This window comes from Mesoplodon bidens, assembly GCF_964165515.1.
Source record: "Mesoplodon bidens genome assembly, chromosome: 19".
Classification (NCBI taxonomy): Eukaryota; Metazoa; Chordata; class Mammalia; order Artiodactyla; family Ziphiidae; genus Mesoplodon; species Mesoplodon bidens.
The window spans coordinates 53,531,748-53,558,061 of NC_138179.1; the positions used below are offsets into that span (position 1 = coordinate 53,531,748).

Sequence of the window (26,314 nt, forward strand, 5' to 3'; positions counted from 1 at the left end):
CCCGCCGCCGGGTAAAGTCTTAGGTTCAGGGAACAAAGCCTGGCTTGGTAGGGAGCTTTTCTCTCGCTCGCTCCGCGCTCATTCTCCCTCTTCCTTTTTCTTTCTATGGCTCTCGGTTGGCGCTCCTGAGCCCTCCATCTGCCTGCCCTTCGGTCTCGGCCCCGGGTCTCCGATTCGCCAGCCCCTTCCGCCCAGGTCTTCGTCTCTGCGACTGTTCTTCAACCCAAGGAAACTTGGAGGTGGAGATCAGGGGAAGAGGCGCTAGAAGCAACGGGAGCGACGTGGGCTGCTCACCCCTCGGTGTGCGGGGGTCTTTTTGGGTGGCCGCTCGCGGGCTCTTCCCTCGGAGGCCTGTCTGGAGGATAGACAGTGTTACACGCAGACATTTGTTCATTCAACAAATATTTATTGAATGCTTACTATGTGCAGTCGTTGAGATAGAGCAGTGAACAAACGGGTGTTCCTGCCCTCGGGGAGCTTCCGGTCCAGCTCACAGGCACACACGCACGCACAGGGACTCAGACCCCTCAGAAGCACGCCGAGGCACCCACAGACACACAGACTCACTCTTAGCTTCATCCAGCCACACTAACCCTACCCTCCCAGAGGGGCACACCCCAGGTCCAGCCATTCAGGCGCGCTTAGAGACCCACGCGAGTTAGAGAGCCACTACTGCGGAAGTGCTCACGAACAACACATTTACCCTTGAGCTCGATACATGTACACAAACACAAAACATAGACTCACACACAGCACCCCAAAGTATTAAAGTCCCTGAAATTGGGTCTGGGGAAGAAGTGAGGGGGCGTCATCAACCCGAAGGCTTCATCCCCAAGGCCGGTGTGGGCAAGGGGGACGAAACCTGACCCCCCTACTTCCTAAAGGGGGGTGGACACCCGCAGGGACCAAAGGTCACACTCCCGCAGCGTAAGATGGGGTGGCGGAGGGGAGAAGCAGCCCTGGGGGCTTCAGCGACACTTCAAAGGCGTCGGGGCCGGGAACGCTTCCTGCGGGGGAGGGGCTGACCGAGAGGAGGGGGGAAAACCGGCCGGAGGACTGAGGCGTGGAAGAGGCTACCCCCACTTCGGCGCAGGCCCCCCTGGCCGACTCTTCCGCCGGGTCCGCCTCCTTTTCACCAGCACCTGTTCAACCGGAACATCAAGGGGCCGGGGCCCGCCACCACCCCTCCCTTCGCGTCTATTTAGTACTCTTCATCCGGGAACGGGGGTGAATTCCCACCCAGGAGGGGGGGAGTAGGGCGGGGGAGAACTTGTCCTTGACCTGGTCTGTGGCATCAGGGATTTACTCCCTTAATCCCGACGAGACCGAAGTTTGGAGAGGTCGGGGAAGCTAAGTTCTAGGCTGCAGTCCCCAACTCCCCTTGCTCCTGTAGGGACACAAGAATCCGGAGGGCCGCCAGGTCGTAGAGGCTCTGTATAAACTGGCTGGGCCGGGGGTGGGGGAGGCCTGTCTCTGCCGCTTCCATGCCTGGGGGAGGGGGCCGAGAAGCAGGGTATTGTTGGGGGCCGGTCCGAGGGCCGGGATCCCCGTAAGGACTGCCACGCGCCGGCATCTTGGTCTGCTTTGTGAACTTCGCTCATACGAAAAGTTAAACAAGACACAGACGAGAAGTCTCACTTAGGAGTTTCTAACGAATTACCTTTACTGCCAAGAGTAAAACATCAAGGAAATTAAACGCAAACATGTCAGCCCTAGCCATGCGCCAGTTTTGGAATATTTGCTTTCGCGACCGACCTTGGCCGAGGTGACCGACCGTAGTTTCGGGTTTCGCTAGACGAGGGTCACTCGAAGACCCGTCGGTCCCTCCGTCCAGGGGTGGGCGACTTGCGGACTGGGGCAGAGGAACTTTTGTTCGGGTCCTCACCGCGTACAGGTGTACCGCCCGAAGCTTCTGGGATGGACGCGTAGCTCTACCTGTGCGTTTAGTTAAGTGTACAAGGAACATTGTTTCGTTTAAGCCACCCACAACCCTTTAGGGTGTATGTTAATATCCCCCATTTTATTGATGGAGCAACTCAGGTCCAGGCAAGTGAAGTGACTTGCCCAAAGCCACACTGTCTGAAAGCGGCAGAGCGGGGATTTGAACCCAGTCTGTCCTCCGCTAGGGCTGGGGCTCCGCCACCACGTGTTCGCCGAATGCCTGCGTCGAACTGGGATGTCCGCCCATCTCAAGTGTTCCCTTCCGAGGTCTGAGGAAACCCGGTGCCCCGCGGGCTGGGCTGGATTCGCAGGGGTACTCCCAGGGCTGAGCTGTCAAGCTCCTTCTCCATCTTCCAATATCTTCCTGAGCACCTACTATGTGCCGATCCACGAAAAACGAGCAAGAGCAGGACTCGGCCAACAAGTGGTTCAAGTTCATCGCGCTCTCCTTGACGTAACGGAGCACTGATCTGGGGTGTCAGGCTGATCCTGGCTGTGCAGTTTTCGGCGGGTGACTTCACCTCTCAGAGGCTCAGCCTGTCTCTCTTAAATGGGGCGTTAACCCCCTCCAGCAAGGGCTGCAGTGAAGATCTAACGAAAACCCTTTTGTAACGCGCTAGGGCACACAGTAGGCGCACAACCCCTGCTCGTCCCCTCTCCGCCCCTCTAAGCGTGCCAGGGCAGCGCCTTCCCGCTCCCGCTTCCCGCCTCCAGCACGCTCGCCCGCCTTGCGCGTCCCGCGGCTAAGGGACTGGGGCAGAGAGGACCAAACAGAAAATTATTTCCGCCCGCTCGGCCCGCCCCGCCCCGCCCCGCCCGTCCCCGGAGCCAGAAGGGGATTGTGGGGCCGCCGCGGCCGCCGCCGGAGCGGAGCGGGGCGGAAGCGCGCATCGCGCTGCTGCTCGGGCCCGACCGCGCCGGCCCCCGCACCTCCCGGCCCGGGACTGTGGGCTGTGGTCTGGGTGGTCCCGGGATCCGAGGCGGCTGCCGCCGATCGCATTTCCACGAAACCTTGCTCGCTGGTTCCCGGAACTGAGCGGGGGAGGCTGAAGAGTGTTGAGGTTTCGCTTCTGCTAGCTGGCCGGGCGCTTCGCCGGCCCCGGGGGCGCGCCCTCCGCATTAGAAAGCCCCGGGCTCCGGTAAAGGACTGCGCCGGCGCCCGCGGGTTTGCATTTTATTTGCGTCTCGTTTGCATATCACTTTTTCCCGCGAAAGCAAAGATTCTGACCTTGGGGGAGTTCAGAGAGGTTAAGTTACTTTCCCGAGGTAGCCCAGCCAGTAAGAGGCTTCAGGTGGTTTACCTGCCGGCTGGGAGTGTCTGGCATGGCCAAATGGAAAGCGCGGGCACTAGAGTCAGAAAGACCTAGGTTTGATACCCAGCCTACTCATTTACTGGCTTTGACCATGGGTTAGTAATGCCTTATCAGGGACCCTCAATGTCCCCATCTCAGAATGTGGACGTAGTACCAACTTCAGGGTTGATGTGAGCAGTGACACTGTCAGGTACCTGGTACAGGGAGGGGTGATTTCCCCGTCAAAGGTTATGACTCTGCCGTGGTCTCTACAGTAGGCTTGGTTGGGGTGCGAGGGTGGGTGAACAGGTTCTTTCCTAAGTCAGACATCCTGTGCAAGAAGGATAGAGGCTCGATTTAAAGAGGAACTGGTGGGAGTGAGGGGATTCCCCCAAGCATTACGAGGCCAGTCGTCATGATTATTGTAAATAGGGACTCTGCCCCGGTGGGATTTTTGGCTTTTCAGATCTTTCTACAGGAAGAGCACAGTGCTTAGTGTCAAATTAGCCAGCAGTGTAACACAGAGTCTCACTGCCTCTGTTTGCCAATCTGGAAAATGGAGATAATTGGATCCCCTCCTCCGTTTGGCAACTCCAGCCAGCCAAGCTCCCAGCAGGTGTTTTAAGAGCTGTGACTGAGCCCACAGGGTCCCTTTGACCATGTTAGGACATAAGGGACTTCCTTTAGGGAGTTAAAATGGGTAGGAAGGGAAGAGGTCCATGGCGTGAGGTAGCCATCTGCCCAAACTTTTTCCAGAGCTACTTGGAATCAAGTCCCAGCCCTGCCCCTAACCAGCTGTGTGACCTTGGGCAAAGCAGTTGCCCTCTCTGGCATTTGGTTGGGTGACTAGATCTTGAAAATCCCCTTGGAGTTAACATTCTGTGGTTGATGATTTTGCTCTTGGGGAAATTTCCAGGCTGAGGGATGACAGATGAATAGCACATTTGCCCTGCTATGTTCTTCTTTTCCACTAGTTCCTCCTGAAGTTTCATCATCCCTCCTGTTATGGTTGCCATCAGGACAGAATTGGAAAAAGTTGTATTATTCCATCTTTCAGCAAACACTTCATTGAATCATCATGGGCAGGCCATAGGAGATACACAGATAGTCCCTGGGATGGTGGGAATGACAGATATATAGAGAAATGACTTCAAGATCATAAGGGCTGTGACAATGCCTAGAACAGTGCGGACACTGGCAGGAAGGAAGTGACCATGTTTACGGGATCAGGGAAAGCCTGAAGGAGGGTTTGCAGGCAAACAAGGGGCAGAAGAGCTTTCCAGGCAGGGGGGACAGCATGTTCAAAGGCACAGAGGTAGGAACCAGCGAAGTGTGTACTGAAGTTGTACACTGTGGACACCCCATGGTGGTATGTGTAGTAGGAGAACAGGAGGGAGGGTTAGAGGGATGACCAAAAACCAGATTAAAGGGACCTAGGATATTTTGCTAAGGAGTTTGGATTTAATCCTGAGGGCAGTGGGGAGCCAGTAAGGGCTTTTAAGTAAGCGGTGCATAGCCTTATTTGCACACTGGTTGTCAAGTCTGGGATTGGTTAGGGTGGGGGGATGCTAGATTAGTAGGACAGCAATTCTCAACCTTTAAAGTGCATGTGAATCCTCTGAGAGTCTTGTTAAAATGCAGAGTGTGATTCAGTAGGTCTGGAGTGGAGGTCTGAGACCCAGCATTTTTAGAAACTCCCAGGTGATGCTGTGTTGCTGCTCCAAAGAGCACACTTGAATAGCAAGTGGTAGGAGACTTGTAAGGGCCCAGTTGAGACATGAGGGTTTGACTCTGGCAGAAGCAGAGGGGATGAGAGAAGGGCAGGGTATGAGGATGTAAAGAAGTGGGATGTTAAGACCGCGACAGGGACTGTTTGGCAAGGCAAGACGGGGAGGATGCCTCCCAGAGGTGCAGCCTGGAGGATTTGCTGGCTGGGGCTCATCTCTGCGCTCACAGTAGAACTCAGGAGTGGGGGTGGGGTGGTGAAGCTGGCAAGGAGCCGCTTTGGACATGCCGACATCGACATCGAGTGTCTGTGACACATGGGGTGGTGATGCTCCGTAGGCAGTTGATTGGGTCTGGATCAGCAGTCTGGGCTGGAGAGAACCAGAGTGAGCAGGCCAGAAGGGTGTCCTGAAAAGCAGGGAGTTCATGTCATGGAAGTCAGAGAGGGACATTTAAGAAGGAAGAAGTGATGCCACTGAGAGGTCAAGGGAGGAAAGGGTTCTGTGAGGAGGAGGTCCCTCCTTGGTGACTTCCGCCTGGAAAGTTCCAGGCACTAGTGGGAGTGGAAGGTGACCACAGTGGGTCAAACATGGGTTGGGGGGTGAGAAGGGAGGAAATAGTAGAGAACAGCACTAGGGGGATGGGTGGGTCAGCAGGCAAGGATGGACACCTATGGTGATGGTGGTGATGATGATGACAATTGCAATGATAACAGCAGCAGCTCACTTCTGATGAGAGCTGATGGGCCAGGCACTGTGCTAAGCATCTACCATGCTCCTTGCAACAACCCTGAGATAGATTTGACTCTCATTTTACAGGGAAGGAAATAAGCTCAGAGCACAAAGAGCACCACAACCAGAAGGTGCCGAAGCAGGATCTGAACGCTGCTTTAAACCATGGGGTCGGTCCAGATGATCAGTAAGGGGGCTGCTCTGGGGCTAGCTCAGAACTCACCATCCCCTTCTCACCAAGCCTCTCCCTATCTCCCTAGTAGCAGTCACACTACTACTAATTCACTGTCATTTATTTAATCCACCACCATTTTTTGACCCCTACTATGCGCCAGATAATGGGCCAGGCACTGGTGATGCAGAAAGGATCAAAGCGGGTGGCAGCCCTGCAAGGCATCCAGGGTGGAGAGGAAAAGCTGGCTGGTGGGCAGGCAAACTGCACCATGCAGTGTGATATGTGTTATGATGGAGGGTGGACCATTTACAGAGGGAGCCCTGGAGAAGAAGCCCCAGCGTCTGCCTGGGGAAATCAGACAAGGCTCCTTGGAGGAGGCAGGGTCTGAGCTATGACTTGAAGGTGACCAGGAGTTTGCTGGATAGCCAGGCGACGGAGAGTATCACAGGCCAAGGCCGAGCGAATGTACCTGCTAGCGTGAGAGCCCTGCTGTGTTCAAGGGGTACAAGTGTTCCATGAAGGAAGAGTGGAAAAGGCAATGGGAGGGAAGGGATCAAGACACGTTACCTGTGGCCCAGACTTGACCTCAGGAACATGAGGTCCTGTGGAAGATGCTGAGCAGATGTACATGTTGCAAAGTTCAGTAGCCACAACAGAATTGGTGGTCAGAGGGGTAAAGGTGGAAAACAGAGTGACTTCTGAAATTATTGCAAGCCCTAGAATATCAGTTCCATGGGGCAGTGATTTTCTTCCATTAAAGTAAGTTGATTTCCAATGTTGTGTTAGTTTCAGGTGTACAGCAAAGTGATATATATTTTTTCAGATTATTTTCCACTATAGATTATTACATGATAATGAATATAGTTCCCTGTGTTATACAGTAAATCCCTGTTGCTTATCTATTTTATGCATAGTAGTTTATATCTGTTTGTATGATGCTCCTAATTTATCCCTCCCGGGTCCTTTCCCACTTGGTAACCATAAGTTTGTTTTCTACGTCTGTGAGTCTGTTTCTGTTTTGTAAATAAGTTCATTTGTGTCCTATTTTATATTCCACATATAAGTGATATCATATAATATTTGTCTTTCTCTGACTTACTTCATTAAGTGTGGTATTCTCTAGGTCCATCCATGTCGCTGCAAATGGCAATATTTCTTTCTTTTTTATGGCTGGGTAATATCTATATCTATATCTATCTATCTATCTATGCCACATCTCCTTAAACCAGTCGTCTGTTGATGGGCACTTGGGTTGTTTCCATGTCTTAGCTATTGTAAATAGTGCTTCTGTGAACTTTGGGGTGCATGTATCTTTTTGAATTAGAGTTTTCGTCTTTTCTGGATATATGCCCAGGAGTGGGATAGCTGGATCATATAGTAGCTCTATTTTTAGTTTTTTAAGGAACCGCCATACTGTTTTCCATAGTGGCTGCACCAATTTACATTCCCACTAACAGTGTAGGAGGGTTCCCTTTTCTCCACACCCTCTCCCTCTATAAATTATTTGTAGACTTTTTTTGATGATAGCCATTCTGACCTGTGTGAGGTGATACCTCATTGTGATTTTGATTTGCATTTCTCTAATAATTAGCATTTTTTCATGTGCCTCTTGGCACATCTGTACATCTTTTTTGGAGAAATGTCTGTTTAGGTCTTCTATAGGGCAGTGATTTTTTTTTTTTTTTTTTTTTGCGGTACGCGGGCGTCTCACTGCTGTGGCCTCTCCCGTTGCGGAGCACAGGCTCCGGACGCACAGGCTCAGCGGCCATGGCTCACGGGCCCAGCCGCTCCGCGGCATGTGGGATCTTCCCGGACCGGGGCACAAACCCGTGTCCCCTGCATCGGCAGGCGGACTCTCAACCACTGCGCCACCAGGGAAGCCCTAGGGCAGTGATTTTTACCGGTTATGTTTACTGATGTAACTCAAGCACCTGGATTGGTGTCTGGCACGTAGTAGGTGCTCAGTTAATATTTGTTGAATGAATGAATGAGTGAATGGATGAGTGCTTGAACATGTCTGAGAGTGAGGAAGAGGTCCTGGACTGGAATGTTGGTGGGGACGGGGAGAGGGAATGTGTAGGGAGTAAAATTGAGAGAAGCGGGTAATTGACAGTTGGTGATCATGGAGTGGGAGGGTGACCCCCAGGCTTCTGTCTTAAACAACTGGACTCCTGAAGAAGGGAGGAGGAGCAGAATTGGGAGAGAGTTGATGAGCTCAGGTGGAGCTTGCTGAATTTGAGGTCTAGTGGACCATCCCAGAAGAGGGTTGGATACGTTTATCACTTTAAAAATTGTAAAATGCTTTTGAAGCATATGTAATATTCTGCCTACCTCTTCTGCCATATCCTTGATACTCTTAAAAAATATTCAGAGATATCTTCGAGCATTGTCAGCAATAGATGGTAACTGAAGCCCTGGCATGGGTGAGATCATGCTGGGAATCTGTGCAGGTACAGAGAGCAGAAAGCCAAGGCCAGAGGTTCAGGGAACGCCTGCATTTAAGAGGGAGTAGTTGGGGGGAATCAGGCAAGGAGCATGAGAAAGAATGTCCAGAGATGGAGGAGGACCTCCAGAAAAAGTGGTGTCATAGAAACCAGGGAGGAGAGAGGAAGGAGGGAGGGAGGGAGTGGCCCGCAGGGCAGGGGTCTCAGGGGCAACTGGTCCAGCATGGTGGAGGAGGTGTCAGCAGATTGGGTGAGGAGGGAGAGAGAGAGTGTGAGCGTAGACATCCTTCCTAGGGGCTGGGCTGGGAGCGAGAGAGAGACAGGACAGCGGGGGAGGAGGATGCAAGGTCAGGGAGGGGTGGCCTGCCGCTTACTGGACAGTCTCCAGCACAAGGGCTCAGGTGGACGAGAGGGGACACATTGCTTCCCCCAGAGAAGGGAGGAAGTGAAGGATGGGAACAGATGAGTGTCTGTGTGTGTAGGATTTTTCTGCTTGATAACATGTATTTTTTCCTTAAAATTTTTTTTTTAGTTTTCTGTTTTTTTAATCAGCTTTTTATGGTATAGTTTACATGTAGTCAAATGCACACATCTTAAGTGTGCAAGTGATGACCTTTGACAAATGTATAGAGCCGTGTAACCACCACCCCAATAAAAATATAGAACATTTCCATCTCCCTAGAAAGTTCCTTCATATCCCATGGCAGTCATTCCCCCAGCCCCAGGCAACACTGATCCGATTTCTATCACTAATAGATCTTGATAGATTCATTTTGCGGATTCTAGAACTTCATAAAAGTGGAATCTTAGACTGTGTTCTCTTCTGTGTTCAGCTTCTCTCAACCACCACTGTATTTTCTTTCTGAAACAGGAAGCAAAGGCATTGCTGAGATGGGGGCTCAGGTGGAGAGCAGGAGAGGAGCCCCTTGGGGCTGGGGGATGGAAGGGCTAGGTGGGGAGGGGGCCAGCAAGTGGGCAGTGTCTGCCAAATGAGGCAGAATTGGGGAAAGCAGCCACGTGTATTTGGGTTCAGATATGAGGCTATGCTCAGGGTGCTGAGGATTTGGGAATGCAGCAGACCTTGGTCATAGCAGGGGCAGTGTGAGGTCTGGGGGCTGTAGTGGTGTGAAGATGAGGAAGCCTGGACTCGGAGATAGACACGGAAGGCCTTTAGGATGACGGGAATTGGGATTCAAAATCCTGGAGTCGTGCCTGTCGCCGCCTTCTCTCTCATCTGCTGTTGGCCGGCCACCTCTTCTTTTGACGTCTCCGGAATCCTTCCCTGTTTCCTGACCCCGGTCCAGACCCTTAGCCCCTTGAGCTTGAACCTCTGCTCTCCTTCTTGTAGAGATTCTTTGTTTGTTTGGTTGGTTGGTTGGTTGCACCAGGTCTCAGTTGCGGCAGGCGGGCTCTTTGGTTGGGGCTCGCCAGCTCCTTAATTGTGGCATGCGAACTCTTAGTTGCGGCATGCATGTGAGATCTAGTTTCCTGACCAGGGATCGAACCCAGGCCCCGTGCATTGGGAGAGCGAAGTCTTATCCACTGCACCACCAGGGAAGTCCCTTGTGGGGATTCTTCATCCTGATCTGCAAGCTCTCCTTCAGCTGCCTCTTTCCCCTCAGCTTCCAAATGGGCTCAGGCCACCTCCATCCGAAAGGCCACTCCCTTGGCCTTGTCTCTCCATCCCTCTGTCTCCCATCCGCGCTCTGCTTTGTAAATCAGGAGGCCGGACCAAAATCTCGGTCTCCGCGTACACAACTTACATTTACTCTCTGGCTTCCCCTCGCCCCTGCTGAAATTGCTCTGCCCAAGGTCCCCAGTAACCTTACCTGTCGTGGATGTTTTCTGGAGGTTGTGGCTGCCCAGTGTCCCCCTGTCTATTTCAAGGGAACTCCCCATTGGGTGATCCACCCTAGACCTCTCCAGCGACCCCACCCATGCCAGCTGCTTCACCCACAGCCTCCTCCATCTCCATTGACGGCAACTCGACCTTTCTAGTTGTTCAGAGGCCCAAAGCCTGCGATCGGTTCTGGCTCCTCTCCCACACCCACTCTGACAGCAGATCCTGATGCCCCACCTTCACAGTACACGCAGAAGCCAATGACTTCCCACCATGCCACCACTGTTCTCTCCCCGGGATTATCGGGATCGCTTCCTAAGCAGTCTCCCTGCCTCCATCCGCGCCCCTGCCATCTGTTCCCTACACAGTGGCCAGAGTGATCCCCTTACACTGTACCGGGTCACTCCTGGGCTTCAAGTCCTCCGGGAGTTCCCACTGTGCTCAGAGGGAAGCCTAAGTCCTTACAGGGGCCGACAAGGTCCTAAACGGTCTGTTGCCCCCACGCCTCTGGCCTCACCTCCACTCTTCCTCTGGCTCACGTGCCGAGGCCGCATAGCTTCCTTGCTGGTTCCTGTGCACACCAGGCATGTCCTGCCTCCTCGGTTAGGCTTTCCGTGGCCACCTTATGTACACTGCCATCCGCACCCTCCCCCACCACTCCCAACCTTCCTTATACTTTGTCTTTGTCCTTAACCTTCGACATTATTCACATACTTAGGTCTGTTGTTGTTGTCAGTCTTTCCCCTCTAATGTCAGTGCCGTGAAGACAAAGATCTTTGTGGATTTTTGTTGCTGTATTCAGGGGTCTAGAGCTGTGCCTGGCACATACCAGGCACTCAGTAAGTATTTACTGGAGGAACTGAAGGAATTCTGAGCCTCCGTCTTGGTGCCCTGGGAACTGAGACGTGGGCATGTGATATAGCCTCGCCAGTCTGAGGCCTTCACGCTCTGCTCTGAGGAGCAAGTGACCAGAACAGAGGCTGCTGGCGGGGGCAGGGGGTGGTCCCCTCTTGGTGGCTTTGCTCCTGGTGCCCAGTAGGTGACATGTCGGCTCCTGCTGAGAGACAGCTCTGCTTTTTGCTCCTCGGGCTCCATATCTAGGTGATCCCTCCCACTTCTCCGTTTTTGCTAAGAAGCCGAAGTCTGTTTCCCAGACCCTTGATTGGTTCATCTCAGAATCACAAAGGCCAGTAGCTCCTCCATCATTGCCCTGTGAAACCTCTCCATGGCATTGGGTCCCCGTGACCGCCCTGCATGTCTCGCTCTCTCATGTTTCTCAGCCGCTTTTGTTGGGGTCCTTTCCCGAGGCAGGGACAGGGGCAGGGGGTCCTCTCCTGGTTCCACATGTCTTTCCCTGGAAATGCTTATTCATGCCTGTAGTTTCTCCCTTGGCCCCGTGGGTCTGTGACTTAGTTCTGACGGCTCTCCAGTCCCAGCCGGCCTTTCCCAGGTCTCCTCAGACCACACCCACTTAGATTTAGCTCCTGGTTCAGTCGACATCTCCCCATCCCTGGACCCGCCCCTCCTCTTGTAGGTCCCCCCTTAGTCAATAGCCTCCACCTTCTCTCCTGAGACAAAACCCCGAGGATCCTTCTCAATTCTTTCTCTTCCTCCTTCTCTGAGTGAGCCACTAAGTCCCATAAAATCTACCTTGTCTACACCTCTTAAATGGAAAAGTTTCCCTGTTTCCCCTAAACACAGCCCTTTTTCTGCCCTGAGCATCCTTGTAGCCAACCTCGGCAGCTGCCTCCCAACTGACCTCTGAGAACCATCCTCCTGGTCACTGCACCCTCCACATGGTTCCTGGAACCAACCTCTGGACCACACTCCTGCTGGGCATTGAATGGGCAGGTTCCAGGACCCCCACCTCAGGCAGCTCCCTATCCGGTGGGGGGAGCCCACACTCCCAAACACCAGAGACAGATCAACTGTAGCTGAGAGAGCAGACAGCCCCCACACACCCTGACATCAGTCTCTGGCCCATTTGGACCGAGAGACAGAGACAGAGACAGAGAGAAGAGCTCCGCGTTCACACTCACCCTGTGACACTCACGGAAAACAGGCCATGTCAGAAGGAAGGGAAGAGCGTCCTTACTTTGAATGAAACGCCAATGAGGGCTATCTTAAGCTAATTATCGAGTCATGCTGGAAGCCAAATATAGACATTGTCATGTTATAAACACCATTTCTCAAGAGAGCGGCTTGGAGACATCTGGGCAGCTGGGAGTCTGAGCTCCTTATCTTCCCCTCCAACCTGCTCCATCCCCTCCGGCATCCCACCCACAACCTGCAGGAAGTCTCAGCTTCAGCCAGGGCTCCCAGTTCCTCTCCTCCCCACGCCCAGCTCGTTATAGGTACCGATGACTCTCCTTCAACCCCTGTTCACGCTCATGGTCACTGCCTTCCTTTAGGTCTTTACTAGTTCTTTGCTGCAGACTTGGGTGAGTGACCGAATGAGTCAGAGCCTCCATTTTCCTCATCTGTAAAATAGCCTTTTTCTTTTAAAAACAGGGAAGGTTTCACTGGTGTCAAGTATGCCAAGCACCTAGCATAGTGTCCGTTCAAGCCGAGCATTCAGGAAATGCTAGTTCCCTATTCCCTTTATGCCTCCTCACCCTTCCCTGTTGCCAAGTCTGATCATGTGATTTCCTTTTCTTGAAAGTGGTCCATAATTCCCTGTCCTACAGGATAGAGTCCAAATTTCTTATAAAGGCCTTTGGCCCTTTGAATTCTGGTTCCTGTCCTCACCACTGTTCAGCCACACTGACCTACTTCATTGATTAAAAGCGCAATCATTCCAAAGTATTGTCCCATAGATTACTTTCTGGCTCTAAAGGAAGAAAATGCAACTTCTCCATAAAGGGATCAGCTGTCCCCAGTGGGATCTACCAATCAGCAGCATTCCATCAGCAAGAGAGGAGCTCGGGCACTGGGGACACCCTGACGTAGTGGCCGAGGGAGGAAGCATCATGGTCCAGGAAGAGTTTTTGCCAGTGTAGTCAACCTGAATCCAATGGAGCCTGTACATCTAATTTCCAGTTTACAGGAAATACAGGGTAAACACCACCACAAGGAAGCAATCAGAGAAATCTAGAAGGTGGGACATGATGTCTATAATTTACCTAAAATGCTTTAAGCAATTCAACAACTCAATGGCATAAGGGGAAAAAAGATTATTCTAGATTTAAATGAGTCAGAAGAGACATAACCAAATGCAACGTACGGATCTTATTTAGATCCTGGTTGGAACAAACCAAAAAGCATTTTGGGGGGACAATTAAGGAAAATTGAATATGGGCTGGGTATTAGATAATATATGGAATTATTATAATTTTGTAAGGGGTGATTATAATATGGTACTAAGAAAACTTCCTGAAGTACTTAAGGGTTAAACTGTCATGCAAACTTGAAACCACTTTAAAATATTTCAGCAAAAATGATAACTATACTAAAATGTTAATAATTACAGCAGCCACTATGGAGAACACTATGGAGTTTCCCTAAAAAACTAAAAATAGAGTTACCATATGATTCTGCAATCCTACTCCTGGGCATATATCTGGAAAAAAAGAAATTCGAAAAGATACATTCACCCCGATGTTCACAGCAGCCCTATTTACAATAGCCAAGACATGGAAACAACCTCAGTGTCCATCAACAGATGAATGGATAAAGAAGATGTGTGTGTGTGTGTACACACACACACACACACACACACACACAATGGAATATTACTCAGCCATAAAAAAGAATGAAGTGATGCCACTTGCAGCAGCATGGATGGACCTAGAGATGATCATACTAAGTGAAGTAAGTCAGACAGAGAAAGACAAATACCATATGATATAATTTATATGTGGAATCTAAAAAAATAATAGAAATGAACTTATTTACAAAACAGAAATAGACTCACAGACATAGAAAACAAACATATTGTTACAAAAGGAGATAGTGGGAGGAGGAGAGAGAGATAAATTAGGAGTTTGGTGTTAACATATATACAGTACCATATATAAAATAAGTCAACCACAAGGACCCACTGTATAATACAGGGAACTATACTCAGTATCTTGTAATAACCGGTAATGGAAAAGAATCTGAAAAAAGAATAGATGTGTATATATATATCTGAATCTCTTTGCTGTACACTTGAAACTAACACAACATTGTAAATTAACTATACTTCAACTAAAAAAACTTTAAAATAATTACTAACATAATTACTTATCTAGGTAATGGGTATATGGGAGTTCATTTTATACTATTCCCTACTTCTCTTTAGGTTGAAATATGCATAATAAAAAAGATTTTTAAAAATGTATATGAGTGCCAGTTATGTGCTAGTCACCGAGCTAAGGCAAAATCTAATGTGGCCCTTGAAACACAGAGTGTGGTATGTTTCAAGGGGAGAGGTGAATAATCAGTTAGCTGCACTAACAAATGGACAGTGACAAGGGGATGAGAGTGCTTTGAAGGAAAGATACACAGATCTTGATGGGGGATGATGGTGGAAGCTGACCTGGTCAGTCTGGAGGGGTGGGGAACGGCTTTCTCCCAGGGAGGAATGAATCAGTGGAGCTCCGAATAGAAGCAGGCGTGGGCCAGGCACAGGAGAAAGGAGGTGGGGGAAAAGTGTACGGTCAGAGGGAACAGTATGTTCTAAGGAAGGGAGAGGAGGGAGCTGGATGCTTGGGTGCTAAAGGGGGGCCTGAGTGGCTGAAGGGGGGGAGGACAGCACAGGGGAGGTGGAAGGTGAGGGAACCTGTCCCCCCGCCCCAGGAGAACCTGTGGGAGTTGTCTGGCTACTGCTCTAACCTACCTGTGAGCCAAGTTAATGGTTTCATTCTTCATCCTGAAGGCAATTGGAAGCCACCAAAAGGTTTTGAGTAGGGGGTAACACAATCCAGTTTGCGGCTTAGATAGAGGGCATGGCCGGGTTGGCCGGAATGGAGGTGGGGAGAAGAAGACCTGGAATGTAATGACCACGTGACCGACTGAGGCATTGGCTAGGAGGTGCCAAGATGACGCCTGGGTTTCTGGCTGTGGAAGGGGGTGGATGGAGGAGCCATGCATTGGAACAGTTTTCCCTGAAGCTGGAACATGTCGCAGAGGAGGCAGGTTGCTGATAGTTTGAGACAGGCTGCGTGTGTGGGGCTTTTGAAATGCCTGAGGTGGAGGCCAAGAGGCCAGATGGTACCTGCGCCATGGACACAGAAGAGTGTCCAGAGAGAGAAGAGGGAAGTTCTGGACGAGCCTTAAGGAACCCTGATGTTTGTTTGGGCAGAGGAAGGAAGAATGAGCCTGGGCTGCAGACCAAGAGGAGCAGCTGGGGAGGCAGGAGGACACCAGGGAAGTGCAGTGCCCAGAATGTGAGGGGCTGGAAAGTTCCTAGAAAGAGGAAGTGGCCAGTCACGTGGGATACGGCTGAGAGGTCAGACAGGAGGGCTGAGGAGAGCCTGCCAGTTCTGATGAGATGCAGGCCACTGGAAACACAGCAGGAGCTATTTCAGTGGCAGGTGGAGGTGGAAGCAGATGGAAGTGGGCTGAGGAGGAAGTGGGAATTGCGAAAAGGAAGACAGTGTGTAGACAGCTCTTGGGGGAAGCTTGGCTGTGAGGGGGAGGAGACAGGGATGGGGCTAGAGCCTGGGGGGTCCAGGGAAGATGTGGCTTTTTAATGGGAGAGACACGTGGATGGAGTGGGTAAGGGAAATAATGAGGGATGACTCTCAGAGGGCAGATGGCACGGGACCAAGGCCAGGGCCCCCTCTACTTCTCAGGAGGGAAAGATGGGGACGGCTGGTATCTGGCAGCCCAAGGGCAGGCGCTTTCTTGTCTCGGTTCCTTGCCCATACTGTTTCCTCAGCTGGAATTCTTCTCCCATGTCTCCTTTGAGTACTTTTGCCCATCCTTTAGAGCCTAAGTGGAAGATTACCTCCTGTGAAAAGACTTCCCTCTTCTACCGTCATCCCGCCTCTACCGTTCCAGGGACCATGGTCATCCTTCTAGTGTTATTTCTCGGATTAGCCTAGACTGTCCATCTCTCCCACCAGACTGTGTCCCCTTTGCCTCTGAGTCCCCAGGGTCTGGTCTGGGGCTTGCTGCAAGGGAAGTGCTTAGGGAATGTTGGGTAAATAGATAAATGAACTAACTACAGACCTGCAGAGGAAGTATAGCAGGAGGAGGGCAAACCCAGAGTAATCCCTGGGGGTGGGGTGGGGTGTGTGGAGAAGGGATGGAAAAGGGAAGAAACAGGAAAAGGGGACAAGGCTAAGCTACTGCCAAGGACACTTGCATTTATCAAGGACTTCTGTGGACTGTGTGCTAAACATACGGGTTTCTCTCTTAATCCTCACAATATCCCCAGAAGGAATGTTGTCTGCTGGTATATTACCTGGCTTCCCCTAGTTTACTAGAACATACACTCTCGAGGTGGGGTGGGGTTTGTCTGTCTTGCTCACCACTGTGCCTCCAACGTGACACAGGCACATAGATAAGGCTGCCAGATGAAACATAGGTTGTTCAGTTAAATTTGAATTACAGAGAAGTAATTTTTACGTTGCTTGATTACATAACACTGTGGGATTGCAGCCAGTAAATTCTAGGCTGTGGGAAATCTAGACGACAGTTGGGTATCTTCAATGAATGAATAAGTTGCAAAGAGAAAATGAAAAGAGAAAAAGGAGGAATTTATAGATTAAAAGAGAGTTAAGAAACATATCAATCACTTGAAACCCTTCCTTGGATCCTAATTCAAATAAGCTAAATAAGTTGTAGAGAAAAAAATATTTTAAGATAATTAGAAATTTGAACACTGACTGGCTATTTGATGAAATTAAAGGATGATAATTCTGTTTAGGTTTGATAACAGCATTGGGGTTATGTTTATTTTCAAGAGTTCTTATCCTGTAACGATACGTATTGAAATAGTTTGGAATGAAATGATATGATACCTGGGATTTGCTTCAAGATAATATAGGGTATGTTCTCTATCTTAATTGTGGTTAGTATGGGTATATTCATTTGTGAAAACTGTACACTTAAAATGTGCCTTTTATTGTATGTAAATTGTACCTCAGTAAAGTTGGTTTTTAAAAAATCGGAGTAGGGAAGGAAATGGATGAGGAGAAGGATGAAATGAGATTGGCCATGAGTTAACAAGTTTTGAAGTTGAGTGTTGGGTACATGAAGGTTCATTACACTTCCCTGTTTACTTTTGTATAGGTTTGAAAGTTTCCATAAGAAGCCATTGTTAAAAACTGCATGAAGGAAGGTGCCATTTCTATTTTATAGATGAGGAAGCTAAAGCAGAGGTTAAGTAACTTGCCCCCAGTCACACCGCTGGTAAAAGGAGGAGTCTGGAATATGAAGAAACCCATTTGAGTTCAGAACTTAAGCTGTTAACCTCAGCAAATTTCCAGAGCAAAGTGTGGATGTTGGCTAAGGGATGATACAGCCTTCTTGGTTGACACAGGGAATTGGTTGACATAGGGAATTCTGGAAGCAAGATGGATAAAAATGGTGGTGGCTGTGGTGTGGCGGGCGAGAAATGGCTTCCCTCTTACATTCATCGTCTCGGGGTAGACCCATGGATATGAGCATGGACTTGGGACCCAGCTGCCCCTGACACTTGCTGGCAGTGTGAACTTGGGCAAGTCACTTAAAATCTCTGTCCCTCACTTTCCTCATTTGTGGCATGGATATTAATAGACAGTTTGGCAGTTTCTTTAAAAGTTAAACATAAATTTACCCTATGACCTTGCAATCCCACTCTTTGCTGTCTATTCAAGAGAAATGAAAACATGTCAACGCAAAGACTTGTATGCCAAAGTTCATAACATTATTATTTATAATAATCAAAAAGTGGAAAAAAGTCAAATGTGATTGGATAAACCAAATGGGGTATATCCATACTACGGGATACTTGCAATAAAAAGCAACAGACTACTAATATATGCTACAACACTGATAAACCTCAGAACATTATCTTTTTGTAAAAGAAGTTAGATGCAAAAGACCGCATATGGCCTTTCCATTTCTATGAAATGTCCAGAAAAGGCAGATCTATAGAGACAGAAAGTAGTTTAATCACCTGGGGTGGGAACAGGGATTTACTGCAAGTGGGCATGAGGGTCCTTAGGAAATGTTCTAAGATTGAATTGTGGTGATGGTTGTATAACTCTGTAAATTTACTAAAAATCACTGAGACACTTAAAATGGGTTCCGGATAGTATGTAAAGTTTTAAAAATTAAAAGCGTCTACCTCATAGGTACTACCTCACACTGGTCAGAATGGCCATCCTTAAAAAGTCTACAAATAACAAAAGCTGCAGCGAGTGTGGAGAAAAGGGAACCCTCCTACAGTGTTGGTGGGAATGTAAATTGGTGCAGCCACTATGGAAAACAGTATGGAGGCTCCTTAAAAAACTAAAAATAGAGTTGCCATATGATCCAGCAATCCCACTCCTGGACATATATCCAGAGAAAACTATAATTCACAAAGATACATGCACCCCAATGTTCACAGCAGCACTGTTTACAATAGCCAGGACGTGGAAGCAGCTTAAATGTCCATTGGCAGATGAATGGATAAAGAAGATGTGGTATATATACACAATGGAATACTACTCAGCCATAAAAAAGAATGAAATAATGCCATTTGCAGCAGCATGGATGGACCTAGAAATCATCATACTAAGTGAAGTAAGTCAGAAAGAGAAAAACAAATACCATATGATATCACTTACACGTGGAATCTAAAATATGACACAAATGAACTTATTTACGAAACAGAAACAGATTCATAGACATAAAAAACAGACTTATGGTAAAGAAAGAACGAAGTTGGGTCATTACGTAGAGACGTGGATGGACCTAGAGACTGTCATACACAGTGAAGTAAGTCAGAAAGAGAAAAACAAATATCGTATATTAACGCATATATGTGGGATCCAGAAAAACGGTACAGATGAACTGGTTTGCAAGGCAGAAATAGAGACACAGATGGAGAGAACAAACGTATAGACACCAAGCAGGGAAAGCGGGGCGGGGGTGGTGGTGGTGGGATGAATTGGGAGATTGAGATTGACATATATACACTAATATGTATAAAACAGATGACCAATAAGAACCTTCTGTATAAAAAATTAAATTAAATTAAATTAAAAAAAGAAAACAGACTTATGGTTACCAAAGGGGAAAGGAGGTAGGAGAGGGATAAATTAGGAGTATGGTATTAGCAGATGCAAACCACTATATATAAAATAGATAAACAACAAGGTCCTACCGTATAACACAGGGAAGTATATTCAATATCCTGTAATAAACCATAATGAAAAAGACTATGAAAAAGAATATGTATATATATGTATAACTGAATCACTTTGATGTACACCAGAAGCTAACACAACATTGTAAATCAACAATACTTCAATGAAAAAAAAAGTACCTCAGAATTATTATGGGGATTAAATAACATAAAGTTCTTAGAACAGAGACTGGAATGCTGTCTGTACTATAGAAATGATTATTGGGCTGGACGTCTAGGTCCAGTTCCTGCTGTGCCTTCTTCTGGGGAAAGTGGGCTGGTCCCCTGTTCCCAAATCCTTGAACACAGGCCTTTGGGTGAGACTCAGATGGGCCACAGAAAGGGAAGTCTGGCTTCCAGGTCTTGAGGGGCCTTTCCTATCCCTTATCCCGGAGGAGTCAGATGGGACCCGGCATCCAGCCTCGTCCCTATTTTTCTCCTCTGGGGAGGAGGAGAGGTTTCTGTGAAGGGTGTTGCCTCCTCATCCCATGGGCTGAGGATGGGGTCGAGTGTCCTCTACTGTAGGCAACAGGAATTGCAACAGCTGGGTCAGCCCGCTCACATCGTCTCCACCCTCCTGATAACGTTGTAAGGAAGCCACTGTTTTGCCTTTTCACTGATAGGGATGCTGAGACTCAGAGTGTCCAAGTGATCTGCCCAGGGTCGCACAGCAGACACCCCTGGTCCAAGCCCTCTGACAGTGGAGGTTCAATGACTCTAGGCCCTTTCAGCTGGAGAGTTACTCACACTAACCCCTACTGTTTGTATAGTGCTTCTGTGCCCACAAAGAGTTTTCACACCTGGGCTGTATTCTGGGGTGCCCGATTCAAGGAAGGGGAAAAAAAGGAAAGTGGAGGTGGAGAGAATTCCTTCTTCAGGGAAGGACTCAGTAGTAATAGACCCAATAAAGCCCCTAAACTCAGATTTGTGGGACTGGTGGCTTTTGGGGTGGGAGAAAGAGGAGCCCCTTTCTGCATTGATATATATGATTCATTCATTTATTCATGCCCAACATTTTTTTGCGTGTTCTCTCCTTGTGTCAACACTGTGCTAGGTACGAGGATACAAATATGAGTGAGACTCTAGAGGCTGAAAAGAGTTTTCCAGTCTAGCTTCCCGCATGTGGGGCCCAAGCCCACTCCCCAGGTATCTTAGTTGCAAAGAGTCTGGAGGAGGGTCGGACTGAAACATGCCCCATAAGCAAAAGAAATCTGGTCCCACCGTCTCAGGGTAAAAGTTTTCAGCCCTGTCCGCCAGGAGAGACAGCTGTGAAGATCGTCATCCTTCCAGAACTTTCCTCCGGTCTGCGTGTGTGTGAGTGGCAGGGGAGCAGGGTTCTTGGCACTCAGGAAGCCTGGAGTCTAGACCTGGCAGGACCCCAGGCTCCCCCTTCATGACAACTTCCCTGAAGACTTCTTCTGCAGAAGATGCTAGGGGGTGAGTGTTTTGAGCAATAGAACACAACACCCTCTTGTTCCTCAAACCCTAGCCCCACCTTGGGATCTTTACCTCTGGCCTCTGCAAAAGGGATGTAGGGATGACAGAGCTTCCTGATCCCTTTCCTCCCAAATGTTATGTGATGACGTGTAGGGAAACAATACTTCTGTTGTCATCACCAGGAGGACCAGGATGCAAGCTGCATTATTTGGCCCCTTACAGAAACCCTCTCTTATCCCTGCCTCAGAGTAAGATATTTCTCTCTGTGACCCCCCCGCCCCACATACGAACACACCCTTACTCCATGTCATCATATCAATCTCTCTGTATATTTCTGGGGATGGGAAGTCGCTATATTCCAATAACCTGATTTTTATTAAGAGAGAAATATTTCAGGGATTCGTTCATTCACTTACAAATATATATTGAGTACTTATTAAGTCCGGGCACTGTTATAGGCGCTGAGGGTGCAGAAGTGATTAAAACAAAGTTCTCATCAGCTCATGTCCAGACTAATGGGAGAGACAGACAACAACAACAAAGAACATTCACAGATTTTCCTATAATAGCAGGATCTACAGAAACTAAATAAGGGTAAGAGGATGGAACGTGCTGCGGGGACGTGGCCTTCCATTATCAGGATTTTTATTGGAATTCACTTTTTCTTTGCTTTACTCTGCAGGGGGGAGATAAGAGTGAGGGTGTGTGTGTCCCCTCCTTTGGTCTCCTCAACCCATTTTGGCAGTTCAGGCCTCACAGGCCAGAGTCTTGGGATTTGAGGGGGGCTGCAGAGCCAGCCCCTCAGAATTTGTTCAAGGGGCCATTTAGAAGCTAAGTCAGAAATGGAAACAGGTACTGAGAAAGTCTATTTATCGTCTTTCGTGGGCGTAATAATACTCCTCCTCTCCGAATTTATTTCTTCCTTTGATCATCTTGCACACACTCACTGAATTCCCAACTATTCATTCAACATTTCTTGAGCCCACTGTGTGCCAGTCACTGTTCCAGGCGACCGAAACAGAGAGGTTGGGAACATTCTCTGCTTGCAGGAGGCCCTGCTGTGCAAAGTTTCTAAACAACCTCTTTTCATCTTTTCTTTCATCTTCGCCTTTGAGATTCACCTATGTTGATTCACGTTGTCCCAAGAGGGTAGATACGAACATTCCCATTTTATGGATGCGAAAACCATGACTGCTAAGGAAAAAATGAAGTGCTTTGCGGCGACTGAACACCAGGACGCCACCGCGCCACGTGCAACGGCGCGTTTCGCCAGTCGCGATCCCACCCGCGCACGCACCCTCCTTCCCTCCCTCCCAGCCGCCGCCGCGCCGGGTCCACGTGTGTGTGTCTGTGTGCGGAATGGGGACGGGGGCGGTGCCGCTGGAGGGGTGGGGTCCGGGCTAACGTCACTGGCAGTGCCGCCCAATCAGCGGCGGGCTCGCGGCCCCGGCGCTGGTATTGGGGCAGCGAGGGGGCAGTTCTCTATAACGCGGTCTCCGGGAGCCAGCGGGGAAGAAAGAAGCCGAGCGGGCGGAAGGCGCCCTCCCTGCCGCCTGGGCCCGGGCACCGGGTGCCGGGCCCGGGGTCCTTCCCGCCTCCCGCGGCCGCCGGCCGCTTTGTTTCCCCAGCCTCTGCGCTCTGGGCAACTCAAGAGGGGCTCCCGCCTGGGCTGCACAGGGATCGCGGCGGCAGGAAGGGCGGCCGACCGCGCCGGGACTCGCAGGGACCCAGGAGTCCGGCCGCCAGGAGAGCCGCGTGACGAGATCGAAGAGGGAGCCGGAGCTCCGCGGCCCAGGGGTGCGGGCCGGGGGCGCCCGTGAGCAGAGACCTCCCCGTCGAGGGGGGGCGATGTTCCCCTCGCCCGTGGGCTCTTCGGGCAGCCAGGGCATCCCGCCGTTGGGACCAGGGCCCCCGCAGTGGGCACCCCCCCGGGTGGTTCCATGGAGACTCTGTGCCCCGCTCCCCGCCTCGCAGTGCCGGCGTCCCCGCGAGGGTCGCCCTGCTCCCCCACACCCCGGAAGACGCGTCGGGGGACCCAGGAGTTCTCTCCGCTGTGCCTGCGTGCCCTTGCCTTCTGCGCCCTTGCCAAACCCCGGGCGTCCTCTCTGGGCCTGGGGCCTGGGGAGCTGGCGCCGCGGGCTCCGGTGCTGCTGGGCCCTCATGCCCCACTGTGCACCGGCGGCTGGGCCCCGGATGGCCTGAAGCACCTCGCTGGACAGGCCGGGCGTTACAACGATCCCAACTCCCCGGCCAGCCAGGATGCCGACGCCGCTGTGTGCCGGGGCCGCGGCGAGGAGGAAGAGGGCGGAGGCAGTTTCCCGCACTTCGGCGCTCGCGGCGGCGTACCTCCCGGCCGCTGCCCGGCGCCCCGGCGCCTTCGGGAATCTCCGACCAGCTCTGTCTCGGCTCCGCCTAGGCCAGCCCCGGGTCTCGGCTCCCAGCCTGGCCCCGCCGCCAGCCCGCATCAGGAACCGGGTTCCCGGCCTCCGTCGCCACCTGCGGGCCTCTCCTCTGAGCCCGCGGGGCCCGGGACAGCGCCGGAGCCGCCCCCGCCGAGCCAGACTGCCGCAGTCGATGGAAACCCCCCGAAGGCCGCCCCCGAGGCAACAGCCGCCAGCCCCTCGACGGCCAGCGAAGCTCCGGCGGCGCCCGGCGATCTCCGCCAGGAACATTTCGATCGTCTGATCCGCCGCTCGAAACTTTGGTGTTACGCGAAGGGCTTCGCCCTCGACACTCCGAGTTTGCGCCGGGGGCCCGAGCGGCCCCCAGCCAAAGGGCCCTCCCGGGGAGCCGCCAAGAAACGCCGGCGGCCGACGCCCCCCCAACGCAGCGCACAGCCCCGCCGTCCTGCACCGACGCTCCCCACCACGAGCACCTTCAGCCTCCTCGACTGCTTCCCCTGCCCCCCGGCCCTGGTGGTGGGGGAGGACGGAGACTTAGGGCCGGCATCCTCGCTTCGTCTCCAGGGAGACTCTAAGCCCCCGCCTGCCCACCCGCTGTGGAGGTGGCAGATTGGGGGTCCCGCTGTCCCTGAGCCCCCCGGCCTCAAATTCTGGGGGATCAACCTGGAGCAGCTCTGAGCGTGAGACCTCTTCTGCCAAAGGGGAAAAGTGGGGGCCACAGCCAAACTGCGGGCTCGAGGGCAGAGCCTCATTTCTCACCTTTGCCTGTCCTCTTCGGGTTTTATGGGCTGTGGTCAGAGGGACCTCAAATGACAGTGATCTTCAAGCACCTAACTGGTTGGGGTGACACCCCCTCCCCCTTATCCTTTGGAGGCGAACCAAGGGCTGGAGTCAGGAGAAGGCTTAATCGAAAAAGGCTTAAAGACATAGATTCCAATCCCTCGCCTCTTCCATCTCGGATCTCTGGGGGCAGGGCCTTCACCCCAGGGGGAGCCGAGGAGGCTACAGCTCAAAGACAAGGAAGAAAAAAGAGGGAGAGAGACCTTGGTGATGGACAAACCGGTTGTTTCTGTGGGCGAGCCTGGGGATTGGGGTGGGGGGGCCCTGCTGGGGGTGGGGAGGTGATTGGCAGCTCCCGGGGGCATCCCCCACCCGCACCATCCAGGCCTTTAACCCTTCACTCCCCTCGGGCCTTCCCTAGTCTCTGGGCACCACTGCAGCCTTCACGGGGGAGGGAGCAGCTTAGGCAAGGGGGAGATCACCCCCTTCCGGTTCTTTTCCTAGGGACCCCCAAGTCAAGGGACCCCTAGTTACCGAGATATTCATTCTCAGCCACCAACCTTTCCCCTTTGTCCAGTTTTGGGGTTCGCCTCTCCAGTATTCCCCGTTTGCTTTCAGGTTATAAGGTCTGATGGGTAAAAGAGGACTCCCCCCCAGAAGTCAGCCCCCTCCGCCAGTTTACTCCTTATATTAGGAGGCGCAGGGCTGAGGGACCCCCTCCCCTTCAAAAGTGCAGACTTTGTCTGGGGAAGGGGCCAGAGACCATCCCAGGGAAAGTAATGGAAGGTGGAAGAAATCAATAAAATCAGACCAAAGAAGTTGCCTCACCAGGTCCTCGCCAACGGTTTAAGGATGGGGGGTGTGGAGGTAGCGGGCAGGCCTGGGTCCATCCTCTGAACACCCAAACTGAGACCCCTTCAAGGCGAGAAAGAAGACAAGCTGCTCTCTGTGGAGGGGGTAAACGAAAGGCCTCTTGGCCTAACCACAAGGTCCAGTGGGTTTTGAAGGGGCAAAGTTTGGGTTTGGATGGGAACTGGGCTGCGGAACCTTTAGCATCCTCCCCCCACCCAACTTCAGGCATTTCGGGAGTTGTCAGGGACCTGATGGATCCGAAAGGGGCAGGGCCAGGGGATTAGTTTTGAGGTCAGAAGTTCTGTTTTCCTGGGGGAGGGGAGTGAGTCGGAGGGGAGTGGAATTGCTTTCTCCTCCACCCAGGTGAGGTCTGGGGAGTTTAGCTGTTAGGGAAATTCCACGTTTAGGTGTGAGGGGAAACTGGGGGTTGCCAATCTTCCCAACAACTGAGGGACCCAGTGCCCCTTCTGCCCACACTCGTGAATATCGCCCCCTTTTCCCCCAAGACGGGACAAGGGAAAAACAATTCCCACATATGATACTGGGGAAGGACTTGTCTCCTTTTCTGTGAAAATGCTTTGTAAAAAGTTGTTAATGTTTGCATAGAGCAGATTCTCGAGGAAAACTGTTTTGGACCACAAAAGTTTTGTTTGTTTTAAAAGCTGTCTCTTTTAATTTTTCTTTTGCTGGGGGTGGGGGCGGGGTGGGTGGGTGTGGGTCGGGCACTGCTCTCTTTCTCCTCAACATCTGGCCTTTATGAACCCTGCTGACCTCCCCTCCCCCTCCAGCTGTGTTGTGGGGAGGAGGGAGGAGGGTGGGGGAGTGCCTTCCATTCCTGTGCTTCAGGGGTATCCATCTTATCTTGCCCCCCAAGAACGGGGAAGGCCAAGGAAGAACGCAACTGTGAGGGGTGGGGAGAGAGGCGCTGTGAAGAGGGGGCGAGGTTTGCAAGGAGAAATTCAGAAAGGCAGACTCCTGCTTTTAAAGAGCTCCTTGCTTTTAGTCAGGTCAGTTTGGGCCCGTTTGACCAGCCTGGGCGGGGTGGCGTGAGCTCTGGGCGAAGGAGGGGAGTGGTGGGTCATGTAATACCCTTTTGGGACTCTTCCTTCTTCTCTGAGGAGTGGGAGGGGATGCCTTTCCTTTGGCTTTCCCCCTCCTTCAAGTCAAAGTATTAATCCTCAACCTGGAAGGGGGCTGGGCAGTGAGTTAAAAAACACACCTTTTGGCCAGACCTGGAACTCCTCCCCTTGCTGAATGGTTTAATTTGGAGAATCTTAAGGCTGGAAGCATCCCTAGAATCTTTCTAGTCATTTTACAGAATAGGGTACTATATTCGTCTCCTAGGGCTGCCACAACAAATTGCCAAAACCTTGGTGGCTTGAAACAATAGA

At 51.1% G+C, this 26,314-nt stretch overlaps 1 protein-coding gene across 1 annotated transcript; it reads left to right on the forward strand.

Annotated features, from left to right (window-relative positions):
• The first annotated feature begins 22,646 nt into the window (after positions 1 to 22,646).
• Positions 22,647 to 25,584, forward strand: EPOP (elongin BC and polycomb repressive complex 2 associated protein). Its single transcript, XM_081220007.1, has one exon. It carries the CDS (start codon positions 22,830 to 22,832, stop codon positions 23,967 to 23,969), a length of 1,140 nt encoding a protein of 379 aa, XP_081076133.1. The 5' UTR covers positions 22,647 to 22,829; the 3' UTR covers positions 23,970 to 25,584.
• The last annotated feature ends 730 nt before the right edge of the window (positions 25,585 to 26,314 follow it).